Genomic DNA, 23,314 nt, shown 5'->3' on the forward strand with positions numbered 1-23,314 from the left:
CTTTAAAAACCAATTCACATCGATAACAATGCACTCTTCCACATATCGATAGTTTGAGATAAGTTTCTTTTTAAGTCGATATCTCAAAACAACACAACATAAACTCTTTTATTTCCGTATCCGTTGCAATAACTACTATGGAAAAAGGATTAGGGGGTTCTCATAAGAGATTCCTTCAAACTCTGATTAATAGTCTTTCTTTTGTCTCGCTCCGAAGTCTGAAGTGTTCGCCCGTCAGAATTTGTACATGAATTGTTGGAATTTCTTAATGCTACATCTCCATATAGTGACAATGCAAACATTTGTATGCTCCAGGAGACGTGTGCATGACTGTAAACTACATGTTCACAACACGATCAAAACCAAAAGGTGGAAATTGGTGATATTTTAAATTTGTGATTGTAACAATATGATCTGATTCTGCCATAAATACCAAGAAGATAAATCTATACTTTTCATAAAGTTACAACCCACTCACTCCAAAGCTTTTTCATAAAGTTACAACCCACTCAATCCAAAGCTTAACATACAACCATTCTACATCATCACCCACTAGCAATAATTAAATATTTAACCTCATGAAAATATGCAATATCATCTATAATCTATTTAATTTTACAAATCAACATACAAACATATCCAATCATCTCTTACATCATTTTTACAATATTTTAATAAATCTATCTATCATTTTTATAATATTTAACATATACTCATCAACATGTTCCACATTAAAGCGCAGGCATCATTTGTTTGTTTCAGGATAAGTACTGAATAAACACTGACATTTCATTATTTTTTCTTTTTACTCCTATCTCAATTGTTAAAAAAGTATATTGAAAATTACTTAATAATTCCAGCAGCAAAGCGTGGGGAATCAACTAATTCTTTTGAAGGATGTTCCATTGACCAACTTATTCATGGACATAACAAGTGCTAAGCACCTTATACAATCCAGAAGTAATTCACAAATCCCTCGTCATTCTAAAGAGAAAGGTCAGCCAAATCAAATGATCTTGAAACGGCCTTGTACCAGGAGTCTGCTCTCTTCCTCCTGTGGGCCTCATCCAATTTCGGGCGGAAGACTCTGGTGTTCTCCTTGTGCAAACCAGCGAAAATTTGTTCCTTCGACCAGACTCCAACAGCTAATCCAGCTGCATACGCAGCTCCAAGGGCAGTTGTCTCGATGTCAGCAGGTCTGACAACAGGGCTACCCAATAAATCAGCCTGCAGGTGTGCATGCAAAATCAGTGATCTTATGGGAATTTGGAGAGATTTTACAATTGCAAAGAGAAACGTTTCACTAAGCTACAGCTACAATTACACCCAGTGCATTTAAAAAGATTGTTTTTCAAGACAATTTCAGTAAGCAATACTATAAGAGGATTTAACTAATTAGCTCAAGCTTCTAATTTCAGTAAGCTGTACTGTAGGAGGATATAAGTAAATTAGCCAAAGATCAGTTATCAATAAGATAGTGAATTTTGAAATAACAGTTCATAGCACTACTGTTTTGTTTACAGATGAAGACAGTACTTATATATTTTTTTCCTGTTTGAGATTGATAGCATAGTGCTGTACAGATGTGGCTGCAATCATGTCAAGTATGACTCACAGAAGTAAGAGGTCATTATGTGCAAAAGGTAACAATTGGTGCTTTGGTTAACCTTAAATAGAAAGAGGGACACAAAGAGCCAACATCTTGCATTTCATTCATTTTCACCAAGTCAAAAGCACAACTATAAGCATGAACATTTCAGGTGGTGGTAACATCAACGTTGATAACCTATTTGAATTATTTTACTCTTAAACGTAGTTGCTCATCAACCCAGAAATTTCGCATCTGCGTGATAGTAAATGTTCCACTGTTCCAATGGAAAAGCTAGCAGAGTATTTATTATTCTTTTTAAATCTCGTGAGAAGGATTATTACCTGGATCTGCATGAGAAGATTGTTGACAGTAGCACCACCATCAACGCGCAGCAGGAACTCCCCTTCTGCACTCTTCACTTCTCCTGCCTCCCCAGCATCCTTGTGCATGGAGCTGAGGACATCATTCACCTGAAAGCACATACTCTCGAGCACTGCTCGAGCAATGTGCCCCTTGTTAGTGAACCGTGTGATTCCTATACATATGCCTCTTGCATCATCCCTCCACCATGGTGCAAACAACCCATTGAATGCTGGAACAAAGTATATTCCACCTGAATCCTGCACAGTATCAGCCAACTTTTCAATATCAGCTGCTGTGCTAATGATTCCAAGGCTGTCTCTCAACCACTGAACTGCGGCACCAGCAATTGCGATGGAGCCTTCTAGAGCATAATTAGTGGGTGCGCTTGGGCCAAGCTTATAAGCAATCGTGCTAAGAAGACCATGGGAGGATTGGGTAGGCTCCTCCCCTGTGTTGAGAAGAATGAAGGCACCAGTTCCGTAGGTGCTTTTGGCTTCACCTTTCTGGCACAGCTGCCCAAGCATTGCAGCATGCTGGTCTCCTAGGCACCCAGCAATAGGGACGCCCGCCAAGGGAAACCCATTGGCAACCACACCAATTCTCTCCGAGTTACTGATAATTTTGGGCAATATCTCAGCAGGAATTCCTAACGTCTCAAGTGTTGGTTTGTCCCAGTCAAGTGCCTTCAGGTTCATAAGCATTGTGCGAGATGCATTGGAGCAGTCTGTGACATGGTGCCCAAATACTTTATTTCCATCACGATCTGTCCCGCCAATGCCTCCTGTGAGGTTCCAGATTAACCAGGTGTCAATTGTGCCAAATAAGGCATCACCAGCTCGGACTGCATTCTTGACGGCATCCACATTTTCGATCAACCATAACACCTTCAAAGCACTGAAATAGGTACTGATTGGCAATCCACATGTCTCGACAAAGTGGGTTCTACCACCAGAAAGATCACTTTCCAATCTCCTGAAAGGTCAAACATTATGAGAAAACTGCACTATATAACACTGATATGTCAAACATGATGGACAAAGGGAAGACCTGCAAATGGGGCTTGTGCGAGCATCCATCCATACAATGGCATTGTATAGAGGAAGGCCTGTGGATTTGCTCCACATAACAGTGGTTTCCCTCTGATTTGTAATACCAATGGCCTTCAGTCCAACATCCATATTATGACCATCAGCTGCAGCTTTGTCAAGTGCCTTCGCCATGCATATCTTCACACTCTCCATAATCTCCATAGGATCATGCTCAACCCATCTGTTAATTCATACCAGCAGACAGAGTCACAACTCACAAATAAGTAAAGCAAAATCATAAGTTGTCTCTAAAAGGCAAAGTAAAGTGGTATCAAACATCAACAAAAATTCAAGACGAATTTTTCAGTGCATCGCACATATATGTGGCACTAAAGAGAACATGCTACAGTGAGTCTGACCACTGACCAGAAACAGAGACAATAGAATGTCACAGCATAAGGCACGCCTCAGTTTGGTCGGTTTCTCCTTGCACAAATCAACAAAACAACAGAACAGGATTCTAAATTTTCTACTATTCATGCAAGAAATGTATACTCATGTGGACAATAAAGAAGTTGCCCCCCTTAAAATGCATCAAGGTAATTATTAAAATTTTAATAGATTTAAAGTAACTCAGGCTAATCAGACATCTCCATGAATACAGCATTGAGAAGTCAAATTTCAAAGCACAAGTTATGATGGTCACAGATCAATTGTCAAGGAAACAAATTACTCAAGCAGATAAAGAGCTTGATCCTTAAGGCACCATAGATTTAAGTACCCCTGTCCCCAGATGATAGCTCAAAATCAAGAAGACTAGACTTTTGCGACTCCATTAACTCAGTAAGAAAGCAAGCAACACTTAACATGATAATCATGTAGAAAAATATGAACCTATCCTTATCATATTCCGAATTTGTTTGGCACTATATAGCTTAAATCTCAATCGTTCAAAGGAGGAGGAAAGGAGCTTTGTTGTGAAACATAAAAGGCCATAAGGGTGTGCATTTCTGGTTATTATCTAGCACTAGAAAATTATAGAGATATGTGCAAAAAATAAATAAAGGAGAGCAAAATATCCTATTTCTGGCATCACATATTATAATCCTAATTTGACAATTAAGCCATCAAAATAAACGGCAATGGAAAACCTGATACAGCAACAAGCAATTAACAGTACTACTACTATGAACCTCCACAAACAAAACAAAATGAATCACAACCACCACAAAAAGGTAGCATATTTAAAACTAACAGCACCTCAATTCCATCCAGGTCAACCAATCGAGCAGTACATTCAGCCCCAGAATCCATCACACAGATCACATAATAATCCCATGCTAATGCCAATCTCCACCCGAAATATCACATCGTTGTAAAGAGCATCACTAATTAGCAGTTCAGCACACTTACCCAGCCTCCGGGTAGTGCTGCTTGAACTCGAGCTGATGCGACGCGACGGGCTTGGCGTGGCGGTCGTAGACGATGAACCGCGTGCTCGTCGTGCCCTGGTCGATCGACGCGACATACACCTCCTCCGCCATCCTCCTCCTCCCCCACACCCTCACAAAACCTCACCACAATTCCGGGGGCGCAGCGAGAAGCAGAACAGATTGGACGCCGGGAGGGATGGAGAGAGGGAGAGAGAGAGAGGAGAGGAAATCGGGGAGGAGGCAGACGAGCAGATGGCGTCAAATCGGAGTGGGCAGTTAGGAGTTGGGAGGAAATTTTATAGGCGACGCGCCGATCCGATTGGTGGGGGAGGCGAGGCAACGACGCCGCAGCGGAGGCAACAAGGTGGGCGTGGAAGTCAATGCCCATTTCCTTGTCCACTCCACGTCTCCACCACACTGCTCTCTATCCTCTTCGATTGGAAGGAGTTTTTCGCGTGCGCGTCCCACAAAATCTGGGAATTTTGCGGGGGTTGTTGCTGCTGCTGCTGGCGAACCGCGCGGACAATCATGGAGAGTATTAAAGCCCTGACGGCTAGAGATAATGATAGATTAGTTCGTGTAATCGCCGATTTGCTGGGTGTGAATAGGGACTCCCGGACAATCTTATCCTAATAATGACGAACTGAGGACGCCATCTCAAGTGGAGACTTGGGAGAGTTGGGACGCATGTGCATTGACAGGCAATTTGGGTGTCCTGATTGGCACAGGCACTTGCCCATCAACAATGACATCACATGGACGCCTTACTAGTCTCCATGGATCGCGACAACAGGTACAAGTAGTAACTTGCTCACGAGTAATTGTGGTGTTGTGCTCCAAGCCAGAGAGCCGGCACACGCAACGTGTCGTTCGTATTATCCGTTGTACAATTCCTCTTAGACTACTTATCCCTATACGCATGACGCATCTCTTTTTTTCCCCTGTTCACATGTTACAGTCAAATTGGTCAGTGTTTCATAAACACGAGATAGTAGGAGATAATCATAAGTAGCATACTTGACAGCGGGAAATTGCCTAATTAGTGGATCGGTCACTGTCAGTCAAAGTCAAGGGTCAGCATGCGGCACGGGTTCTCCGTTCACGATCCGAAACTTGGGAGATCGTTTGGATTTTGGTTGAAATTAGAGATAATGTGACTGAAAAATTATGTGTGTATGACAGGTTAATTTGATGAAAAAAGACTGAAGTTTGGGTCCAAACTTTGGATCTAAACACAGCCTCAGTTGCAGATTTTCTCCTCTTTTTTTGCAAGTTCAGAGGAGCGCATGGCTACCGGGGTTGTGTTTGGATCCAAACTTCAGTCCTTTTTCATCACATCAACTTGTCATACACACACAACTTTTCAGTCACATCATCTTTAATTTCAACCAAAATTCAAACTTTGCCTCAATCTAAACATAGCCTGGATAACAAATCAACAGATAGGAATCCTGCCTGATTATTGACAGGTAAGTTCTCGCCTGATATTTCGAGGTGCAGAGTTGGCTCTAGTTGAGGTGATGTGCCACTCCAAAGTCCAAACTGGTTGAGACCGAATTTAGGGTGTGTTTAGGTCCAAACTTTGGATCCAAACTTTCAATTTTTTCCATCACATCAACATGTCATACACATACAATTTTTCAGTCACATTGTACCAATTTCAACCCAAACTTTTAATTTTAGAAGGAACTAAACACAGCCTTAGTTTTAAACTTCCAACTTTTCCATCACATCAAAACTTTCCTACACACACATAAACTTCCAACTTTTCCGTCACATCGTTCTAATTTCAACCAAACTTCCAGTTTTGACGTGAACTAAACACACCAAGCACCCTCCCTGCAGTAGCTTGTTTAATAAGTCTAAGATACAGCATCAAGAAAAACAATTGCTCACACTAGAAAATGGGCAAGCATACGTACGACGGTATGAGGACGGACAAAAATCGTCATAATCTTCAACCACTTCATCAAACCAATCTTAAAAGGACCACTAGAGCATACCTGATATCATTGATGCAAATAAATCAGTCTGGTGTCAGCGCAACGCAAACCATACCAATCGGCTTCACCAATGCTCATCAAACCTCTCAACCTATTTTCACACGCTATTCGCTGTCGTTTTCGCCATCGGACTTGAGATGCTTGCATCTTTGCGTCCTTTGCTGGAATCGCATGGCAGGACCTGTTCGTCCGGTCCGGTTGATGTTACAACTTTGCTCTTGGAAAAGGAAGCTTTCATGGGCCGAGGAGGCGTTGTGGCAGGTCCAGCCTGATTGCTGCCACTGGTAACCGGCCCCAAGTCAATCACAGAAGAAGCTCCCAAAAGGCCGGGGGAAACAGAAGATTGGGCCAAAAATTTCTTTTGGAGATTTTGCAGGACCGTGCCAGGTAAGTTGTTGGTGGGAATGGGATGTACAGATGACTGTACAAGTTGCTTGCAGGCTCCGTCGCGGACGCCATCGAGCTCGACGTTCCCGGCTTCAACTATGAGGTCCCGGTTATCGTCAAGTTGTTGGCAGAATGCACCAAGACGAAGCTGCTTCCAGGCGCCGTTACGGACGCGACGTGCGAGTTGCGACTTGACTGTATGCGATCGGGCTTTGCATCTGCTCAAGTTGCTTCCTCCGTATCGAAGTAAGTTTATTTTTTCGCTCGTCTTACACATATCAACACGAATTTAGAAAACAAAACTAAAATACCGCATACTTCACCAAATCTTAATGCAGTTATTTATTACTTTATCTATTTTTCACGAAATCTAATATAATAATTACTTAAAATAAATTTATTTTGGGATAAACAAAAAAGACATAAATGATCTTTTCCTAGGACGGAGAATGTATAATGCAATGCTACATTCAATCTCTAAAGCTCAATTTAAGAAGCTTAAAATTCTAAAAAACAATTGGTTGGTAAACAGTTTCTGAGAATTTAGAGAAGCTAGATTTCTTATAACTACAACTTCTCAAAAACTGAAGAAAAAGTTGAACGGTTTAAGGCTGTGTTTGATACTTGGGGTTGGGAACCCAACTCCACCGCACGGAAAACGGAGCGGTCCATTAGCATGTGATTAATTAAGTATTAGTTAATTTTTTTTCAAAAATGGATTAATTTGTTTTTTTAAAGCAACTTTCGTATAGAAACTTTTTGCAAAAAAACACACCATTTAGCAGTTTGAAAAGTGTGCACGCGGAAAACGAGGGAAAGGGGTTGGGAAACTTGTGGAAAGAACGCAGCCTAAGAGAGTTTCTGATTCTAGAAAAAGGTATAGATGCTAGAAGCTTTTCAAACAAACCCTAAACTCAGATGCTGAGGGCACGCAACGCGAAGGTGACCCAGAACCAAAAAAATAAAAGAGTGAATTGCACTTTGAGCCATGTTTTATTGCCAAAGTTTCACTTTGGATCACTCTATACACAATCTTTTCACTTTGGACTAGACAACTTTATCTTTGTTGCACAATAAACCACCATAACTCTTTACGCTAGTGATGTCTAGCGTTCTTTCGATAAAGGTATAGCAAGCATTTAGACATGAAAATTTACTAGCACGTCAGTAACAATTCGCTCAAAGTCATCGAAGAACTGAAGATGTGGTTTGGGGTGCTTCATTGTGCAACAAAGGTAAAGTTACCTAGTCCAAAGTGAAACTTTGACAATAAAATCCCAAAGTGAAATTAACGACGTCGACCAGCCCGTACACCACGGGAGAAGAAAGGGGGATCAGCTCCGGTGACTCCCAACTTGGCCTTAAAATTTCAGTTATCGACGAAAGCAGATAATCTCATCATGAGATCTCCGCGTTCCTGCTGTCCCACACTCCCACTTGTCCTTCCAGAATCCCAGACTGCAAAACTTTAAAACCACAAAGCTAGCTACAGGGTCGTCGCGTGTCAACTCACAAAAGTCACGGACCGGGTACGACCAGGAAAACCTGGTCCAATCAAAAGTTGCTTCACCAGCCGTGTGTACCCATGAAAGTTCATGGAAACAGGACAAATGCAGCAGCATGATAAAACCACGCAATCTAGTAGTAATCCACCACTGATCGATCATCCTCAGGTGTCTCCAGCCTGCTAGAGATGAGCGCAGGAGAAGACGGAGTTTATTTCAGGATGAGATTCTTCTTCTTCTTCTTCTTGGTTGTGCTATGCTTGCTAGATTCCAATATCTCCACGTCCCATGGCTGCTTCGTGGAGGAGAGGACGGCGCTGATGGACATTGGCTCCTCTCTGACGCGCTCAAACGGCACGGTGCCGCCATCATGGGGGCGCGGCGACGGTGACGACGACTGCTGCTTGTGGGAGCGCGTCAAATGCAGCAACATCACTGGGCGAGTATCACATCTCTACTTCTCAAACCTGTATGATTCTCTGGAAGTGCTAAATGCACATGGTGACTCGTTTTGGCGTTTCAACACGACGGTCTTCTCCTCATTCCCGGAGCTTCAGTTCCTGGATCTGTCCAGTATCTATCCCAGTTCTCTAAATATCGATGGTATGTGCACAGTGTCCATCCTGAATAACCAAGATTGCTCCTTGCTTTTGCAATGACTAATATTTTCAGACAAACTATCATAGGCTTGGTAGGGCTGAAGCTGCCCAAGCTACAGCATCTCAACCTCAGTTATAACTGGTTGCAAGAGAGTATCCTCGCAGATCTTGGGGAACTGGTTTCGCTTGAAGTCCTAGATGCCAGCTCCAACGCCATGAGTGGAGTTGTTCCCACTGCAGGTACAGAAATGGATATTTAGAATGAACATAGTTCAGTAAAGAATTAGCATCTTGTACATGTGATGATTATATTTGTAACATCTTGTACATGTGCTGTTATATTTGTAACACTATTGCAGTTTTAAAAAATCTTACGAATCTGAAGGAGCTGAATTTGAGTGCCAACGGATTCAGCGGAAGCCTTCCGGGGTCATTACTTGAACTACCTCACCTTGATCCCTCAGGAAGTTCGTTAGCAGGACGTACTCCAATTAATTCATCTTTGGAGCCAGTTTCACTACAAGTATTAAATCTCAACAACAACAGGATGAGTGGAGCTCTTCCAACCGAACGAGGTAAAAATAATGGACATTTCATGCTTGATCATAACATCTGGGCAAGATTTTCTATGATGCTGATTATAACTGATTCATTGTATTCATACTTTGCGCAGCATTCGGATATCTAAGGAACCTACGAGAATTGCATTTGAGTTCCAATAACTTCACTGGAAACATTTCTACTTTCTTGCTTTCACTTCCACATATTGAACGATTGGATCTCTCGGGAAATACTTTTGAAGGACCTATCCCTATAACTCCATCTTCAAATCTTTCTCTGTCTCTCAAAGGTCTTCGGTTTTCCCAGAACAATCTGAGTGGTAAACTCTCATTTTTTTGGCTGAGGAACCTCACTAAACTTGAAGAAATCAACTTGTCAGGGAATATTAATTTAGCAGTTGATGTCAATATTCCTGGATGGGCACCTCCATTCCAACTGAAACAGTTAGCTCTCTCTGGTTGTGGTCTTGACAAAGGCATAATTGCAGAACCACACTTTCTACGCACACAACATCATTTGCAGGAGCTTGACTTGTCAAACAATAACTTGTCAGGAAGAATGCCGAATTGGCTTTTTACAAAAGAAGCAACTCTGGTTAACCTAAACCTTGGAAATAACTCGCTAACTGGATCTCTAAGTCCCATATGGCACCCCCAAACAGCTCTACAATCTATTGTTATATCTACCAACCGTATTACAGGGAAGCTACCTGCCAACTTCAGCGCAATATTTCCAAGCTTGTCCACTCTGGATTTGTCAGACAATAACTTTCATGGAGAAATTCCGATGTCACTGTGCAGCATCAAACACATGAAGGACTTGAGCTTATCAAACAATAATTTTTCTGGTAAAATGCCGACTTGTGTGTTCACTGATTTTCTTGAGCTGTGGACCTTGAGTGCCTCAAACAACCAGCTTGGAGGTCTGGTGTTTGGTGGGATGAAAAAACTGTCCATCGGGTTTGCAATGCACCTACAGAACAACAAATTTGAAGGAACACTGCCTCGTAATCTGTCAGGAGCACTAGTAATCATGGATTTGCATGATAACAGCCTGTCCGGTGAACTTGACACCTCATTTTGGAATCTGTCTAAATTGCAGGTACTAGATCTTTCTGGGAACCATATAACTGGCAGTATCCCTCAAAAAATTTGCAGCTTGGCAAGCATTGAAATTTTAGATCTTTCAAACAACAACTTATCAGGATCTATACCAAGATGTGCCAGTGCATCTCTAAGTTCGCTTAATCTGTATGGGAATTCATTATCAGGAAACATCTCGGATGATCTTTTCAACACATCAAATCTTATGTATTTGGATATGAGACATAATAAGTTGACTGGTAACCTCAATTGGTTACGGCATCTTGATAAAATCAAGACACTTTCATTGGGATGGAATGACTTTGAAGGCCAAATCACTCCAAACTTGTGTAAACTAAAGTGCCCAAGGATAATCGACTTCTCACACAACAAACTCTCAGGCTCACTGCCACCATGTGTTGGCAACATCTCTTGTGAGAGTGATACGGCAGCTCAAAATTATTCACCATTGCTACTTATTTATGTTATAATAGAGGCTTACATAATTGTTCATGACCCAATAGACTTCACCTTTGCTACAAAAGGGGGACAATATACATATGGTTACAACTTCTTCGATCTGATGTCTGGTATCGACTTATCCGGGAATATGCTGTCAGGAGAAATTCCATGGGAGCTTGGGAATCTGAGCCATATCAAATCCCTCAACCTGTCCAACAATTTCTTCACTGGTCAAATCCCAGCAAGCTTTGCAAACATGAGCGAGATTGAAAGCTTGGACCTTTCCCACAATGAACTGAGTGGATTGATTCCATGGCAGCTGACCAAATTATCGTCATTAGCGGTGTTCTCTGTGGCATATAACAACTTATCAGGATGTATTCCAAACTCTGGTCAGTTCGGCACGTACGGTATGGATAGCTACCAAGGCAACAGTAATCTTCGGAGTATGTCAAAGGGAAACATATGCTCTCCAGATTCAGGAGCAGGTGACTTGCCATCGGAAGGAAGAGACAGTATGGCAGATGATCCAGTGCTCTATGCAGTCAGTGCTGCCTCATTCGTCCTGGCGTTTTGGGGCACCGTTGCTTTCTTGTTTTTCCATCCACTCGGACGGCGTGCAATTCTCGCGACAAGGAATTTGGTGTTTTGGTGTGGTCATTAACGATTTGAAGTTTATTTTTCTGTCATCCATTTCTGATTGTGAAGTCTCCACTTACCAACTGCTTCAAAATTCTTGAGTCTATAATTTTTAATCTAATGTCCATATTTTGTTTTGGGCCTGTCATCTAAATGTCGATGTTGTGTAAATGGCTGTTGAGAAATGTAGCTTGCTATAAGATGAATGAATATATTAGGCTGCAATTTACACAGGGCGCGCTTAAGTGCAGGTTTGCCCTAACCTCTGATTATCATCATAAAATGATTTCTCACCATGACATGGTAAAAATAAACTTGTTGGCCCCATTTCCCACAAAATCCAATTCGCATCCCCGAAGATTCTGATTTTCTAAATATAATTCAAATTCAAATGTACCTATATGGATGTATATGGAAATAAAATCTAGGATTAAATACTAAATATACCTGTTTGGTTGTTAAATTGGGGAATGATTCCAAAACTCTGTGTGCATATATCGGATGATATCCAACCGAAATAATCCAAGACAAAAGCAGCAATAACACAGAGAAGAAGCAGATCACATACCATCCAACTTCCTCCGGTCCTTGAAGTGACTACCCTAGGGTTGGTTCGCTGCTGTCTGCGCGGCTATTGGTAGTTGCCGGGAGCAGGATGGAGGAGCGGCGATGCCGGAGGCGGGGCCAGGCAAGAGTGACGACGACCTAGGTTTGGCTGTAGCCATGGACCCATGGTGGTTGTGGTGGCGAGAGCAACGGAGCAAGGAGAGAGCGGAGAGGCGGAGAGGGGAGGAGACGCGGCGGAGGTGAAGCCGGCAACCAGGGCAGCAATGGGGGAAGAAGATGCCAACCGAGCCGATTATAGGTGTCCAAACGGGCGGCACGGCCCGGCCCGGCACGGGCACGGTTCCGGCACGGCCCGTTTCGGCACGGCCCGTTAGGCACGGCTGATGAAACGGGCGTGCCGTGCCGGCCCACGTGCCGAGCCGCTGGCCCAAGCACGGCCCGTGGATGGCCGGGCCGTGCCCGTGCCGGCACGGCACGCCCGCGGCCCACGGGCCGTTCGGGGCACGGCGGCCCGTGAAGGCAGGCCGCCAGCCCGCCAGCCTGCAGTGCACAGTGTTTTTTTTAAAAAAAAAAGCAAAGGAAATGTATAAGGAAAAAAAAATTAAAAATGGAAATAAAATGTTTAAAAAAAGTAATGATTTACTAATGTTAAAAAATGAAAAAATGGTATTTAAAAAATGGAAATAAAAGTTTTTTAAAAAAGTAATGATTTGCTAATGTTAAAAAAAAGAAAAAATGGTATTTTTTTTGTTGTGTTGAAAAATTTAAAAATATAGATTGTGATTCATTATTTTGAAATAATTTAAAGATAAATCCACACTTGCGAAAATATTGCAAAAGAATTTGTTAAAAATAGTAATGACCTTTATTGATGTTTATATCATTACAGGATACAATGATACATGCTGCCTCGTTAAAAACTTTGTCATGTAAAAACTCATAGGGGAAAATGAGAAAACCATGACAAAGAAAAGAGTACAGCTCAAAGGTCAGAACTACTTCTAACAAAATTCTACTGGGGTTGGTCTGGATCCAGGTAGAGTTGCTCGAACTGGGCGGCCAATTCTTGGTTGTCCGCAGTGTATTGGGCATGTTGTCGAGCAAGCTCCCAGTCTTTAACGCTTAGTAGCATTTCGACGTGGTCGCTGCGCAGAGTCGTCCTCCGGTCTTCGATGATTCGGCCGCATAGACTGAAGGCCGATTCGGAGGACACCGTCGACACGGGCACCGTCAACACATCCCGTGCTAGTTTTAAAAGCACAGGATATGTTATCTTGTGGTCATTCCACCACCCGAGGACGTTGAAATCTTGTGCTTCGTGGTGGATGGCGTCGCTGTCCAAATAACCGGACAACTCTTCGGCCACAACATGCGAAGAGGCGTCTCCACTTGTAGCCGACGAACTGCCACCACCTTGGATTGAACTTGAAGACGATCCACCCCAAATCCTACCCCACTGTATCTTCTTCTTACCTGTAGTGGGGATAGGAGGGGGTCTCTGCTGGCGAACTTCCTGAAACTTTACTTCATATCTTCCAAAAACCTCATATAATTTACGTCTAACCTCAGTATAAAAAGAACTATAATCTACACCTATAGTATCTCCAACAAGTGATAAAATAGCAGACAATCCCCTTAATTTACACCTAGGATCTAAAACAAAAGCAAGAGCATACAACATAGGTATATTTTTCCAATATTTCAAATATTTTTGTTTCATGTGAAAGACAGGTTCAGTTAGAACATCATCATTTTCGTATTCTTTAAATAAAGTAGCAATTTCAAGAAGGTTGTGCAAAATTATATTAGCAGTTGGATAATAAACTTGTGACAAAGTTAGAGTACAATCATAAAAAGTTTCTAGAAATTGGTAAAATTTTTGGACAATTGCCCAAACATGCTCGTTCAGTACTGAAGACCCGTCACTGTTTCTTGGGCCACCACGTGACTGAACAAAATCAGAAAGTAAACTACTATAAGGTAAAACAACTTTTAACATTAAATACGTTGCATTCCACCGATGCTCTGCATCGGTGGCAAACTTACGAGCTTTCACACCGGCCGCATTGCAAAACCTCTTCCATGCAGCAATCCGCGGGTTAGAAGCAGTTAACCACGCGATTGCTTGACGAACAGCATCGATGTGGTCACCTACCCTCTTCATGCCAGTCTTAACAATCAAATTAATTATATGACATGCACAGCGCTGATGGAGTAGAAAAGATTGAGCATACACACAAAATAAAGGTTGCAATATTTCAATAGCCCTAGAATTAGCAGATGCATTATCTAGGGTGACAGCAAATATTTTATCAGCAAGATTAAATTCATTAATTACTTCCCTAATTCTTTCAGCTATGTTTTCTCCTGTATGTGAGACATCTATTAACCTAAGCCCTAAAACTCTCTTTTGTAATTGCCAATCATCATCAACAAAATGAACAACTACGCTAAGATAATCCTCTCTAGCTCTACTACTCCATATATCTGAAGTAACACTAACAGAGAAAGTACATGTACTAAACAGTTCCTTAAGTGCAGTTGCTTCCTTGTGATAAACATTCTCTAAATCTCTAGTTGATGTTTGCCTACTCACAGCTTTAAACCTAGGGTTATGAGATTGCTGAATGTAATGTTCAAAAGCAGGGGACTCCCCAAAGTTCAGGGGTAAATCTTGCCTGGCGATTAACCGGACAAGAGATTCTCGAGCAACCATGGGATCGTACTCCCAACTGCGTACCGTACCGTCTGGGTTTACCATAAGTTGCTGCTGCCGGAGTTGTATTCCTTGCTTCTTGGCACACGACTCCGCATGGCGCTTGAGGTGACCTGTACCACCAGAAGAACGAGCAGATAAAATTTGCCTACATATTCTACAACGGGCTTTCGATACCTCCCTTCCATCGGGGCATGTTTCCTTTATCTCGTCGAAGCTTTGCCACACACCGGAGGTTCTCGATCTCTTCGAGCCGGTGTGTGTCGAAACACTTCCGCTCGCGGTTCCGGAAAATCCTTCCGAAGCTGTCTCCGCCTGAACCGGTACCTCCTCAACGACAGCCGTATGAACCGGTACCTCCTCCACAGATGGTGGAGTTGGAGCCGATCCGGAGGTACCGTCAAACCCCGACATGTAGTTGGGGTCGAAATCACCCAAGGTGAACGACGGCGACTGGTATGGAAAGTTCGGATCCATTCTGAAAATTTAAACCGACATAAACAAATTTTCGAATATTTATTGAATTCACAAACACAATACAAATAATACACAAATTTGAATATTACTTACATCTTTCCAACCGCGAGCTCTTCAAACCTCTGCGATCAAACTGTTGAACTACGAAACTAATTTTGATTTTTGACAAAATTTGAGCAAATTTTGTCAAAATCAAAAAAAATGCACACTTGAGAACAAAGAGAGCACTTAAAACACTTGAGAGCACAAGATGAGGAGTGTGGGATGAGGAGAAATGGCTGGGGTTCATGCCCTATTTATAGGGCGAAATTTGAGATTTTTTGGAATTTTTTCGAAATTTTTATGAATTTTTTAGCCTCCCAACGGTTATTTTCAAATTTGAACGGTCAAATAGCCGTTAGTGCCACGTGGCGCCTTCCCATTCGACCGCCGCCCGCCCTGTCCGCGCCTGACGGGCCGCCGGCGTGTCGTGTCGTGCCGTGCCGCGGGCCGTGCCGTGCCGGCCCGCTACAGTAGCCGTGCCGTGCCGTGCCGGCCCGCGGGCTCGGCCAGCGGCCCAAGCACGGCACGGCCCGTTACTGTAGCAGGCCGTGCCGGGCCGTGCCTGCTACAGGTTCGGCCGTGCCCCGGGCCGCCCGTTTGGCCCGGCCCATTTGGCCACCTCTAGAGCCGATCGCCTTGCAAATTGGGCCAAGCCAAGGTTAATCTGAATTCGAGGCCCAATACTGATTCCCGGCGAGTCCAAGCGGGCCGAATGAATAGGCCGCGAAGCGGCAAGGTAAGATGGCGCAGGCCTAATGGTAAGGAGCCGACTGAGAATAGTGTCCAGACCATTATAATTTGTGGAAAAAGTACACCAAAGGTCCCTGAACTTGTTCGAGTTAAAAAAACGTCCTTAAACTGCAAAATCAGATATCCGGCGTCTCTTAACTAATCAAAACCGTTCACTTTAGATCCTTCGGTGATTTTGATCCTGGTTTTATCCGATGTGACGGCTGAGTCAGCGTGGGCCCCACACGTCAGGATACCACGTCATCCCCCCCTTCTCTCCTCGGTTCCTCCTCTCCCTCAGTCTTCTCTGCCTGTAGCCGATCGGTGGGGCTAGCGGAAGAGGAGGAGGACGGCATCACGATGGTGGCCGGCGGCTGCCAAAGATGGGCCTGGGAAGGCGGCAGCAAGGCGGAAACGGCACGGGCGTCGATAGGGAGGCGGGGGTCGTCGACGGCGGGCGCGATGCTGTCGAGGTCGCTCACCTCACCGCTACCGGGATCTTCGACCTCGAGCTCACCCGTGCCGCCACTACCAACGCCTCCCGGGCCTCTCCGACAGTCCGACCCCAAGGTCGCACGCGCCGCCACTGCCTCCCTTCTCAAGCGTCGCAGCCGCTGCCGCTTCCCTTCTCTCGTGTCGTCGCCGTCGCCGCTGGGGTGATCGAGATAACACGCAGCCGGCGGCGGGGAAGGAGGCGCAGCTGATAGATCGATAACGATGCCCGATGATTCGATATGATGTTTTTGAAAAAAAATTTAAAAACTAAACAAGGCCTTACTAGTCTCAATGGATCGCGACAACAGGTACAAGTAGTAACTTGCTCACGAGTAATTGTGGTGTTGTGCTCCAAGCCAGAGAGCCGTCCCACGCAACGTGTCGCTCGTATTATCCGTTGTACAATCCCTCTTATATTACTTATCTCTATACGCATCTCTTTTTTCCCCTGTTCACATGTTACAGTCAAATTGGTCAGTGTCTCATAAACACGAGATAGGAGATAATCATGAAGTAGCTTACTTGACAGGGAATTTGCCTAATTAGTGGTCACTGTTAGACAAAGTCAAGGGTCAGCATGCGGCACTGCTTCTCCGTTCACGATCCGAAACTTTTTTTTTTTTTGTGTGTGAGAGAGAGACGATCCGAAACTTGGGAGATCTCCTTTCAGTTGCAGACTTTCTCCTGTTTTTTGCAAGTTCAGAGGAGCTCATAGTTACTGGATAACAAATTAACCGACATTAATTCTGGCTGGTTCTTGACGGGTAACCTCATAAATTGAGCTTGATTCTCTTCTAATATTTCGAGGTGCAGAGTTGGCTCTAGTTGAGATGCTGAGCCGGTCCAAACTGATTGAAGCACTCGGTAGATTGCAGTAGCTTGTTTAATTAGTCAAGAAACAGCATCAAGAAAAACAATTGCTCACACAAGAAATTTAGAAAATGGGCAAGGATACGTATGAGGACGGACAAAATTCGTCATAATCTTCAAGTGACTCCCCAACTTGCCTCAATTTCAGCTATCGCCGAAAGCAAATATTCTCGTCATGAGATCTCCGCGTAACCGCGTTACTATTGTCCCACTTGGCCTTCCAGAACCCAGGTGCAAACGAGTCTTGCTAGCTGAAATTGAGTTGTTTTTGGCTCGCACGTTTTTTGAGTTATTAAACGGTGCGTATTTTTAAAGATTTTTTTTATAGAAAAGTTACTTTAAAAATCTATTTTTTAAAATTTAAAATAATTAAACTTACTTTCTAGTATTGCTCATATTCATATAGATGTTAATGAATCTATGCACACATATATGTCTAGATTTATTAACATATATATGAATGTGGTCAATGCTAGAAAGTCTTATAATATGAAACGGATGAAGTAATTAATTATATCTTAATTACTCATCTCATTTTACATATCTTCTCAATCTTTTTCTTTCAACTTCGCCCGCGGAACATTGAGAAAAGATTTATCTCGTTTTTCACACGCATGTTTTCTGAAATACTAAACGATGTGATGTTGGTAAAAGTTTTATGATGCGATGTCTGTAAAAGTTTTATATATGAAAGTTGTTTTAAAAAATTATAGTAATTCATTTTTCAAGTTTAAAATAATTAATACTCAATTAATCATATGCTAATAGCTCATCTCGTTTTACGTATCTTTTCAATTTATCCATTCCCCTCCTCTCCGACACTCTCATTAACTTAAGCTACGGGTCCATGTCAAACTCACAAGTCACAAAATAGGGGTACGTACCATGCCCATACCGAGAGCCTGTAGCAACCCTCGTATTCCACTTCCAAGGTAAAATACCGGTCTACGGCTCATTTCTTAGTAAGAGCCAACTTACCTATGATTCTGCTAATGGATCCTAGATGCTCTATTTAGTTTCTACACTGAGAATAGATCAATGTCTAACCATTTATGCTCTGCCTATTTAACTTGAAATGGTAGCACAATATTGATCTTATCTTAAGCTCTTGAGGTTAAATAGAACGATGATTATTTCTAACTATGCATGCATTCAAAATTCATCCTATGATGGATTTACTGAGCATTGATTTATAGAACTATATAAAGATATAATCCTTAACTCAAATGCACTTGTAGATCATCAGAGATAATTCTTGTTGTTAACTATGTAGTGAGATGGCTGATCTATACTTGAATTATCCTTTTAAGAATCCATTAAATTTAAGATGATACTATATTGTCCAATTACTATTTGCACTTATATATGGTTTGGTTGTGTGACCATTAGATTATATGCATTCAAAAATAAAACACGCTAGTTTCACTTTTATTTTCTGGGTTTTACTTTTATGACCTTAACCTCCTAGAATCAAATTGTATACTCTAATATAGCACAACATTTCTTGATAAATCATATTTTTCTTCTTTAGACTTGTATGCAGTGTATGAGTTCAGTTGATATTGTATAACCATGCATATGTACTATATATATAAGATGCATACAGTGTAAGAATTTTAGTGTACAAGTATCTGCGTGTATGTTGCAGACTTGTACTGGTAAATTATAAAGAATGGGATTTCTAATTTCTATTGTGCATTCGTGTACCTCACTACCTCTCCAGTGACAACTAATCCGCGCTACAGATAATGGCCAACAACGTGGCATGAACCATACTTGATATTCTTGAAATAATGCACTCTCACAGAATTTATTCTAACTAATAAATATATCGATAATGCATATGCATATGCATATGACTTAATATCAAGCGATGAACAGTTAATAAATAACTCAGGAAATTCAAATTAGAATCAACAATTCAATACGTTAATAGGTCCTAGTTAACATCGTGACACAATCAACACTGCTCTCAGCAAGTGTGACTAAGTCATTAACATGATTAAAACTTATAGCTAAATACCCGTGTTTTTACAGAGCCCAAGAGTGGTAAAAAGCAAAGTTGCTTCCCCAGCAGCATGATAAAACCACACAATCTAGCAATCCACCATTGATCATTCTCAGGTGTCTCAGTGAGCCAAGCGTAGGAGAAGGTGGAGCTTCTTGTTCCAAGATGAGCTGCAGCTTTCCGTGGGGATCCTTCTGCTTCTTCTTGGTTGTGCTATGCTTGCCAGATTCCAATATCTCCACGTCCTCCCATGGCTGCTTCGTGGAGGAGAGGACGGCGCTGATGGACATCGGCTCCTCTCTGACGCGCTCAAATGGCACGGCGCCGCGTTCATGGGGCCGCGGCGACGACTGCTGCTTGTGGGAGCGCGTCAACTGCAGCAACATCACTGGGCGAGTATCACATCTCTATTTCTCAAACCTGTATGATTCTAATGAAGTGCTAGATGCACTCGGTCACTCGTTTTGGCGTTTCGACACAACGGTCTTCTCTTCATTCCCGGAGCTTCAGTTCCTGGATTTGTCCATGAACAATGCTACTTTCCAGAGCTGGGATGGTAAGTACGAGTCGCATGGCTCCATAGCCTTCCATGTCTCGCACGCATGTATGATCCACGGTTGACAGAACTTACTTTTGTAAATGGAAACGTTCTGGCCAGGTTTACTAGGATTGACCAAGCTTCGGTATCTCAAGCTCAATAACAACTGCTTGAATGGTACTATCCCGGCATCTATTGGGAAATTGGTTTCCCTGGAAGTCTTGCATCTTCAGTTTACTGGCGTTGGTGGAGTACTTCCGTCTTCAGGTCCAAAATGAACACTTCCTAGTATTCCTGGAGCAGAAGAAAATATATTGATGTTTATTATTGTTTTGCAATTTATAATAATCATCCATATGCATGTTTTTGCAGTTTTTGAAAGTCTTCGGAACCTGCGGGAATTGGATTTAAGTTCCAATCGACTAAATGGAAGCATTCCTTCATCATTGTTCTCACTTCCTCGTCTTGAGCACTTGAGTCTCTCACAAAATCTCTTTGAGGGGAGTATTCCTGTGACACTGTCTTCAAATATTACGTCAGCGTTAAAGACATTCAATTTTTCAATGAATAATTTGAGTGGTGAATTTTCCTTCTTCTGGCTGAGAAACCTCACCAAGCTCCAAAAGATAGATGTCTCAGGAAATGCTAATTTGGTTGTTGCGGTCAACTTTCCTAGCTGGTCACCTTCATTCCAACTGAAAGTGCTAGTCCTCTCTGGCTGCAACCTTGATAAGAACATTGTTAGAGAACCAATTTTTTTACGCACACAGCATCAACTAGAAGTGCTTGATTTGTCGAATAACAGCCTGTCTGGGAGCATGCCCAATTGGTTATTTACAGAGCAAGCCACATTAGTTTACCTTAATCTTGGAAATAACTCACTAACAGGGTCATTAGGTCCAATATGGTATCCCCAAATGAATCTACAAGCTATCAGTCTTCCTATGAACCGTATCTCCGGACATCTACCGGCTAACATCAGCTCAGTATTTCCAAATATGAGTTTTCTTGATGTTTCTAGCAATACGATTTCTGGAGAAATACCATCATCATTGTGCAACATTACTAGAATGGAATACCTGGACCTATCAAATAACAGTCTTTCAGGAGAATTGCCTAATTGCTTGCTCACTGAATATCCTATACTGACAACCTTGAAGGTCTCAAACAACAAACTTGGTGGCCCCATATTTGGTGGTACGAATCATTTGTCGATCAAACATGCATTATACCTTGATGGCAACAAATTTGAAGGAACACTGCCGCGATATCTAACAGCAGATTTCGATGCTCATGGAACATTGGATTTGCATGACAATAATTTATCAGGTAAACTCGATTTTTCACAATGGAACCTTTCCACTTTATGCACCTTGAGTCTTGCGGGCAATAGTCTAATCGGTGAAATCCATCCAAGCATTTGCAATTTGACAAGAATTATGCTTTTGGATCTATCTCATAACAACCTTTCAGGGGCTATACCAAACTGTATGACCGCATTAGAGCTTGATTTTTTTATCGTCTCTCATAATTCTTTGTCCGGACATATAGTACCTTTTTCTTTCTTCAATAGCTCTACTGTCATGGCTTTGGATCTCAGTCACAACCAATTCAACGGAAACATTGAATGGGTACAATATCTAGGTGAAAGTAAGTACCTTTCACTGGGCAGCAACAAGTTTGAAGGGCAGATATCTCCCAGCCTTTGTCAGCTCCAGTCTTTAAGGATACTTGATTTCTCACACAACAGTCTATCAGGGCCATTGCCATCATGTATTGGAAACCTCTCATTTGGACAAAATCCAGTTGGTATCCCTTTATGGTCGCTAATCTGTGAGAATCACTTTAGGTACCCAATTTTCGATTACATCGGATGCTATGAAGAAAGAGGCTTCAGCTTCCGTACTAAAGGCAACATTTACATATACAAACACAATTTCATCAATTGGATGTCTGGCATCGACTTATCTGCAAACATGTTGTCTGGACAAATTCCCAGGGAGTTGGGAAATCTGGGACATATCAAGGCCCTCAATCTGTCCTACAATTTCTTTGCCGGACCAATCCCAGCAACCTTTGCAAGCATGAGTTCAGTTGAAAGCTTAGACCTATCCCACAACAAGCTGAGTGGAGCAATACCATGGCAGTTAACTCGTTTGTCATCACTGTCCGTGTTCTCAGTGATGTACAACAACTTATCAGGATGTATACCAAACTCTGGTCAGTTCGGCTCATTTGATATGGATAGCTACCAAGGAAACAACCTCCTACACCCAGCGTCAGAAGGGAGCGAGTGTGCTCCCAGTTCAGGTCATTCGCTACCGGATGATGGAGATGGAAAGGGAAATGATCCAATCCTTTACGCGGTCACTGCTGCCTCGTTCGTAGTGACATTTTGGATTACTTTCGCATTCACAAGCTTCCGAATGTAGAGCTTCAGATTTTTTAATACTTACTTTGTCCTATTTTAAGCGCAGCCATGAGTTTCCGTGTCTAACTTTAATTGTCGGTCTTATTTAAAAAAAAATCATGATTAATATTTTATTGTTATTAGATGATAAAACATGAATAATACTTACTTATGCTTTTTAATTTTTTCAGAAAAAATCAATCAAAATTAGACACAGAAACTTATAGTTGCGCTTTAAATAGGACGGAGGGAACAGCTACTAGTACCATCCAACATTCTACTCGTACTGTTCACTCAAACGTATATTATTTCCTAAAGAAAATGTAATCTTGCATATGTGCTACTGAAGTAACTTTTTTTTCCTTGTCGACAGTAGAGACACGTATGCAATATGGCCTTACCGTTTATAAACTCTTAATTAGCTATCAACAGAAGCTGTGGTTTAACCCTTCCAAAAAGTACTCTCAACAAAAGCGGTCAACAAATGCTTCCGGTGAGAGTCCTTTTTGGAAGGAGCGGGAGCTTCTATTGATAGGTTTAGAGATTTTGTGTGCCGTGCGCACGTTGGAGAAGAAAAAGGCACTTTCTGACTTTGGGGGGTGTTTAGATTCAAGGGTGTAAAGTTTTGACGTATCACATCAGATATTATATACTCCCTCCATCCTATAATATAGCAACCTAGTACCGAACGAGACACTTCATAGTACAACGAATCCGGACATACTTCCTGCCCAGATTCGTTGTACCATGAAGTGTCTCATCCGGTTCTAGGTTGCTATATTATGCGACGGAGGGAGTAGGGTGTTGCA

The 23,314-nt window shown here is 42.3% G+C and overlaps 3 protein-coding genes and 2 long non-coding RNA genes across 5 annotated transcripts; 2 read left to right on the top strand and 3 right to left on the bottom strand.

Annotated features, from left to right (window-relative positions):
- Nucleotides 1–872: 872 nt before the first annotated feature.
- Nucleotides 873–4,685, bottom strand: LOC4337206 (glycerol kinase). The gene is made up of 4 exons (XM_015780754.3): nucleotides 4,396–4,685; nucleotides 3,002–3,223; nucleotides 1,933–2,926; nucleotides 873–1,227 (listed from the first exon to the last, which is right to left on the bottom strand). The coding sequence occupies exons 1-4, from the start codon at nucleotides 4,524–4,526 to the stop codon at nucleotides 985–987; spliced, it is 1,590 nt and encodes a 529-aa protein (XP_015636240.1). The 5' UTR covers nucleotides 4,527–4,685; the 3' UTR covers nucleotides 873–984.
- A 3,629-nt stretch (nucleotides 4,686–8,314) lies between these two features.
- Nucleotides 8,315–12,485, bottom strand: LOC112938749 (uncharacterized). Its single transcript, XR_010741072.1, has 2 exons — nucleotides 9,285–12,485; nucleotides 8,315–9,143 (listed from the first exon to the last, which is right to left on the bottom strand). It is a non-coding gene; the product is annotated as an uncharacterized lncRNA (long non-coding RNA).
- On the top strand, nucleotides 8,460–11,887 carry LOC4337207 (receptor-like protein 14). The gene is made up of 4 exons (XM_015781731.3): nucleotides 8,460–8,913; nucleotides 8,997–9,149; nucleotides 9,269–9,484; nucleotides 9,583–11,887. The coding sequence occupies exons 1-4, from the start codon at nucleotides 8,499–8,501 to the stop codon at nucleotides 11,676–11,678; spliced, it is 2,880 nt and encodes a 959-aa protein (XP_015637217.1). The 5' UTR covers nucleotides 8,460–8,498; the 3' UTR covers nucleotides 11,679–11,887.
- Nucleotides 12,486–13,062: 577 nt separating the features above from the next.
- On the bottom strand, nucleotides 13,063–15,844 carry LOC136355982 (uncharacterized). Its single transcript, XR_010740594.1, has 2 exons — nucleotides 15,507–15,844; nucleotides 13,063–15,414 (listed from the first exon to the last, which is right to left on the bottom strand). It is a non-coding gene; the product is annotated as an uncharacterized lncRNA (long non-coding RNA).
- A 3,789-nt stretch (nucleotides 15,845–19,633) lies between these two features.
- LOC4337209 (cuscuta receptor 1) lies at nucleotides 19,634–22,562 on the top strand. Its single transcript, XM_015779132.3, has 3 exons — nucleotides 19,634–20,113; nucleotides 20,216–20,362; nucleotides 20,468–22,562. The coding sequence occupies exons 1-3, from the start codon at nucleotides 19,723–19,725 to the stop codon at nucleotides 22,525–22,527; spliced, it is 2,598 nt and encodes an 865-aa protein (XP_015634618.1). The 5' UTR covers nucleotides 19,634–19,722; the 3' UTR covers nucleotides 22,528–22,562.
- Nucleotides 22,563–23,314: the final 752 nt, after the last annotated feature.

The sequence above is a fragment of the Oryza sativa genome, chromosome 4, assembly GCF_034140825.1.
Source record: "Oryza sativa Japonica Group chromosome 4, ASM3414082v1".
In the NCBI taxonomy this organism is placed as follows: domain Eukaryota; kingdom Viridiplantae; phylum Streptophyta; class Magnoliopsida; order Poales; family Poaceae; genus Oryza; species Oryza sativa.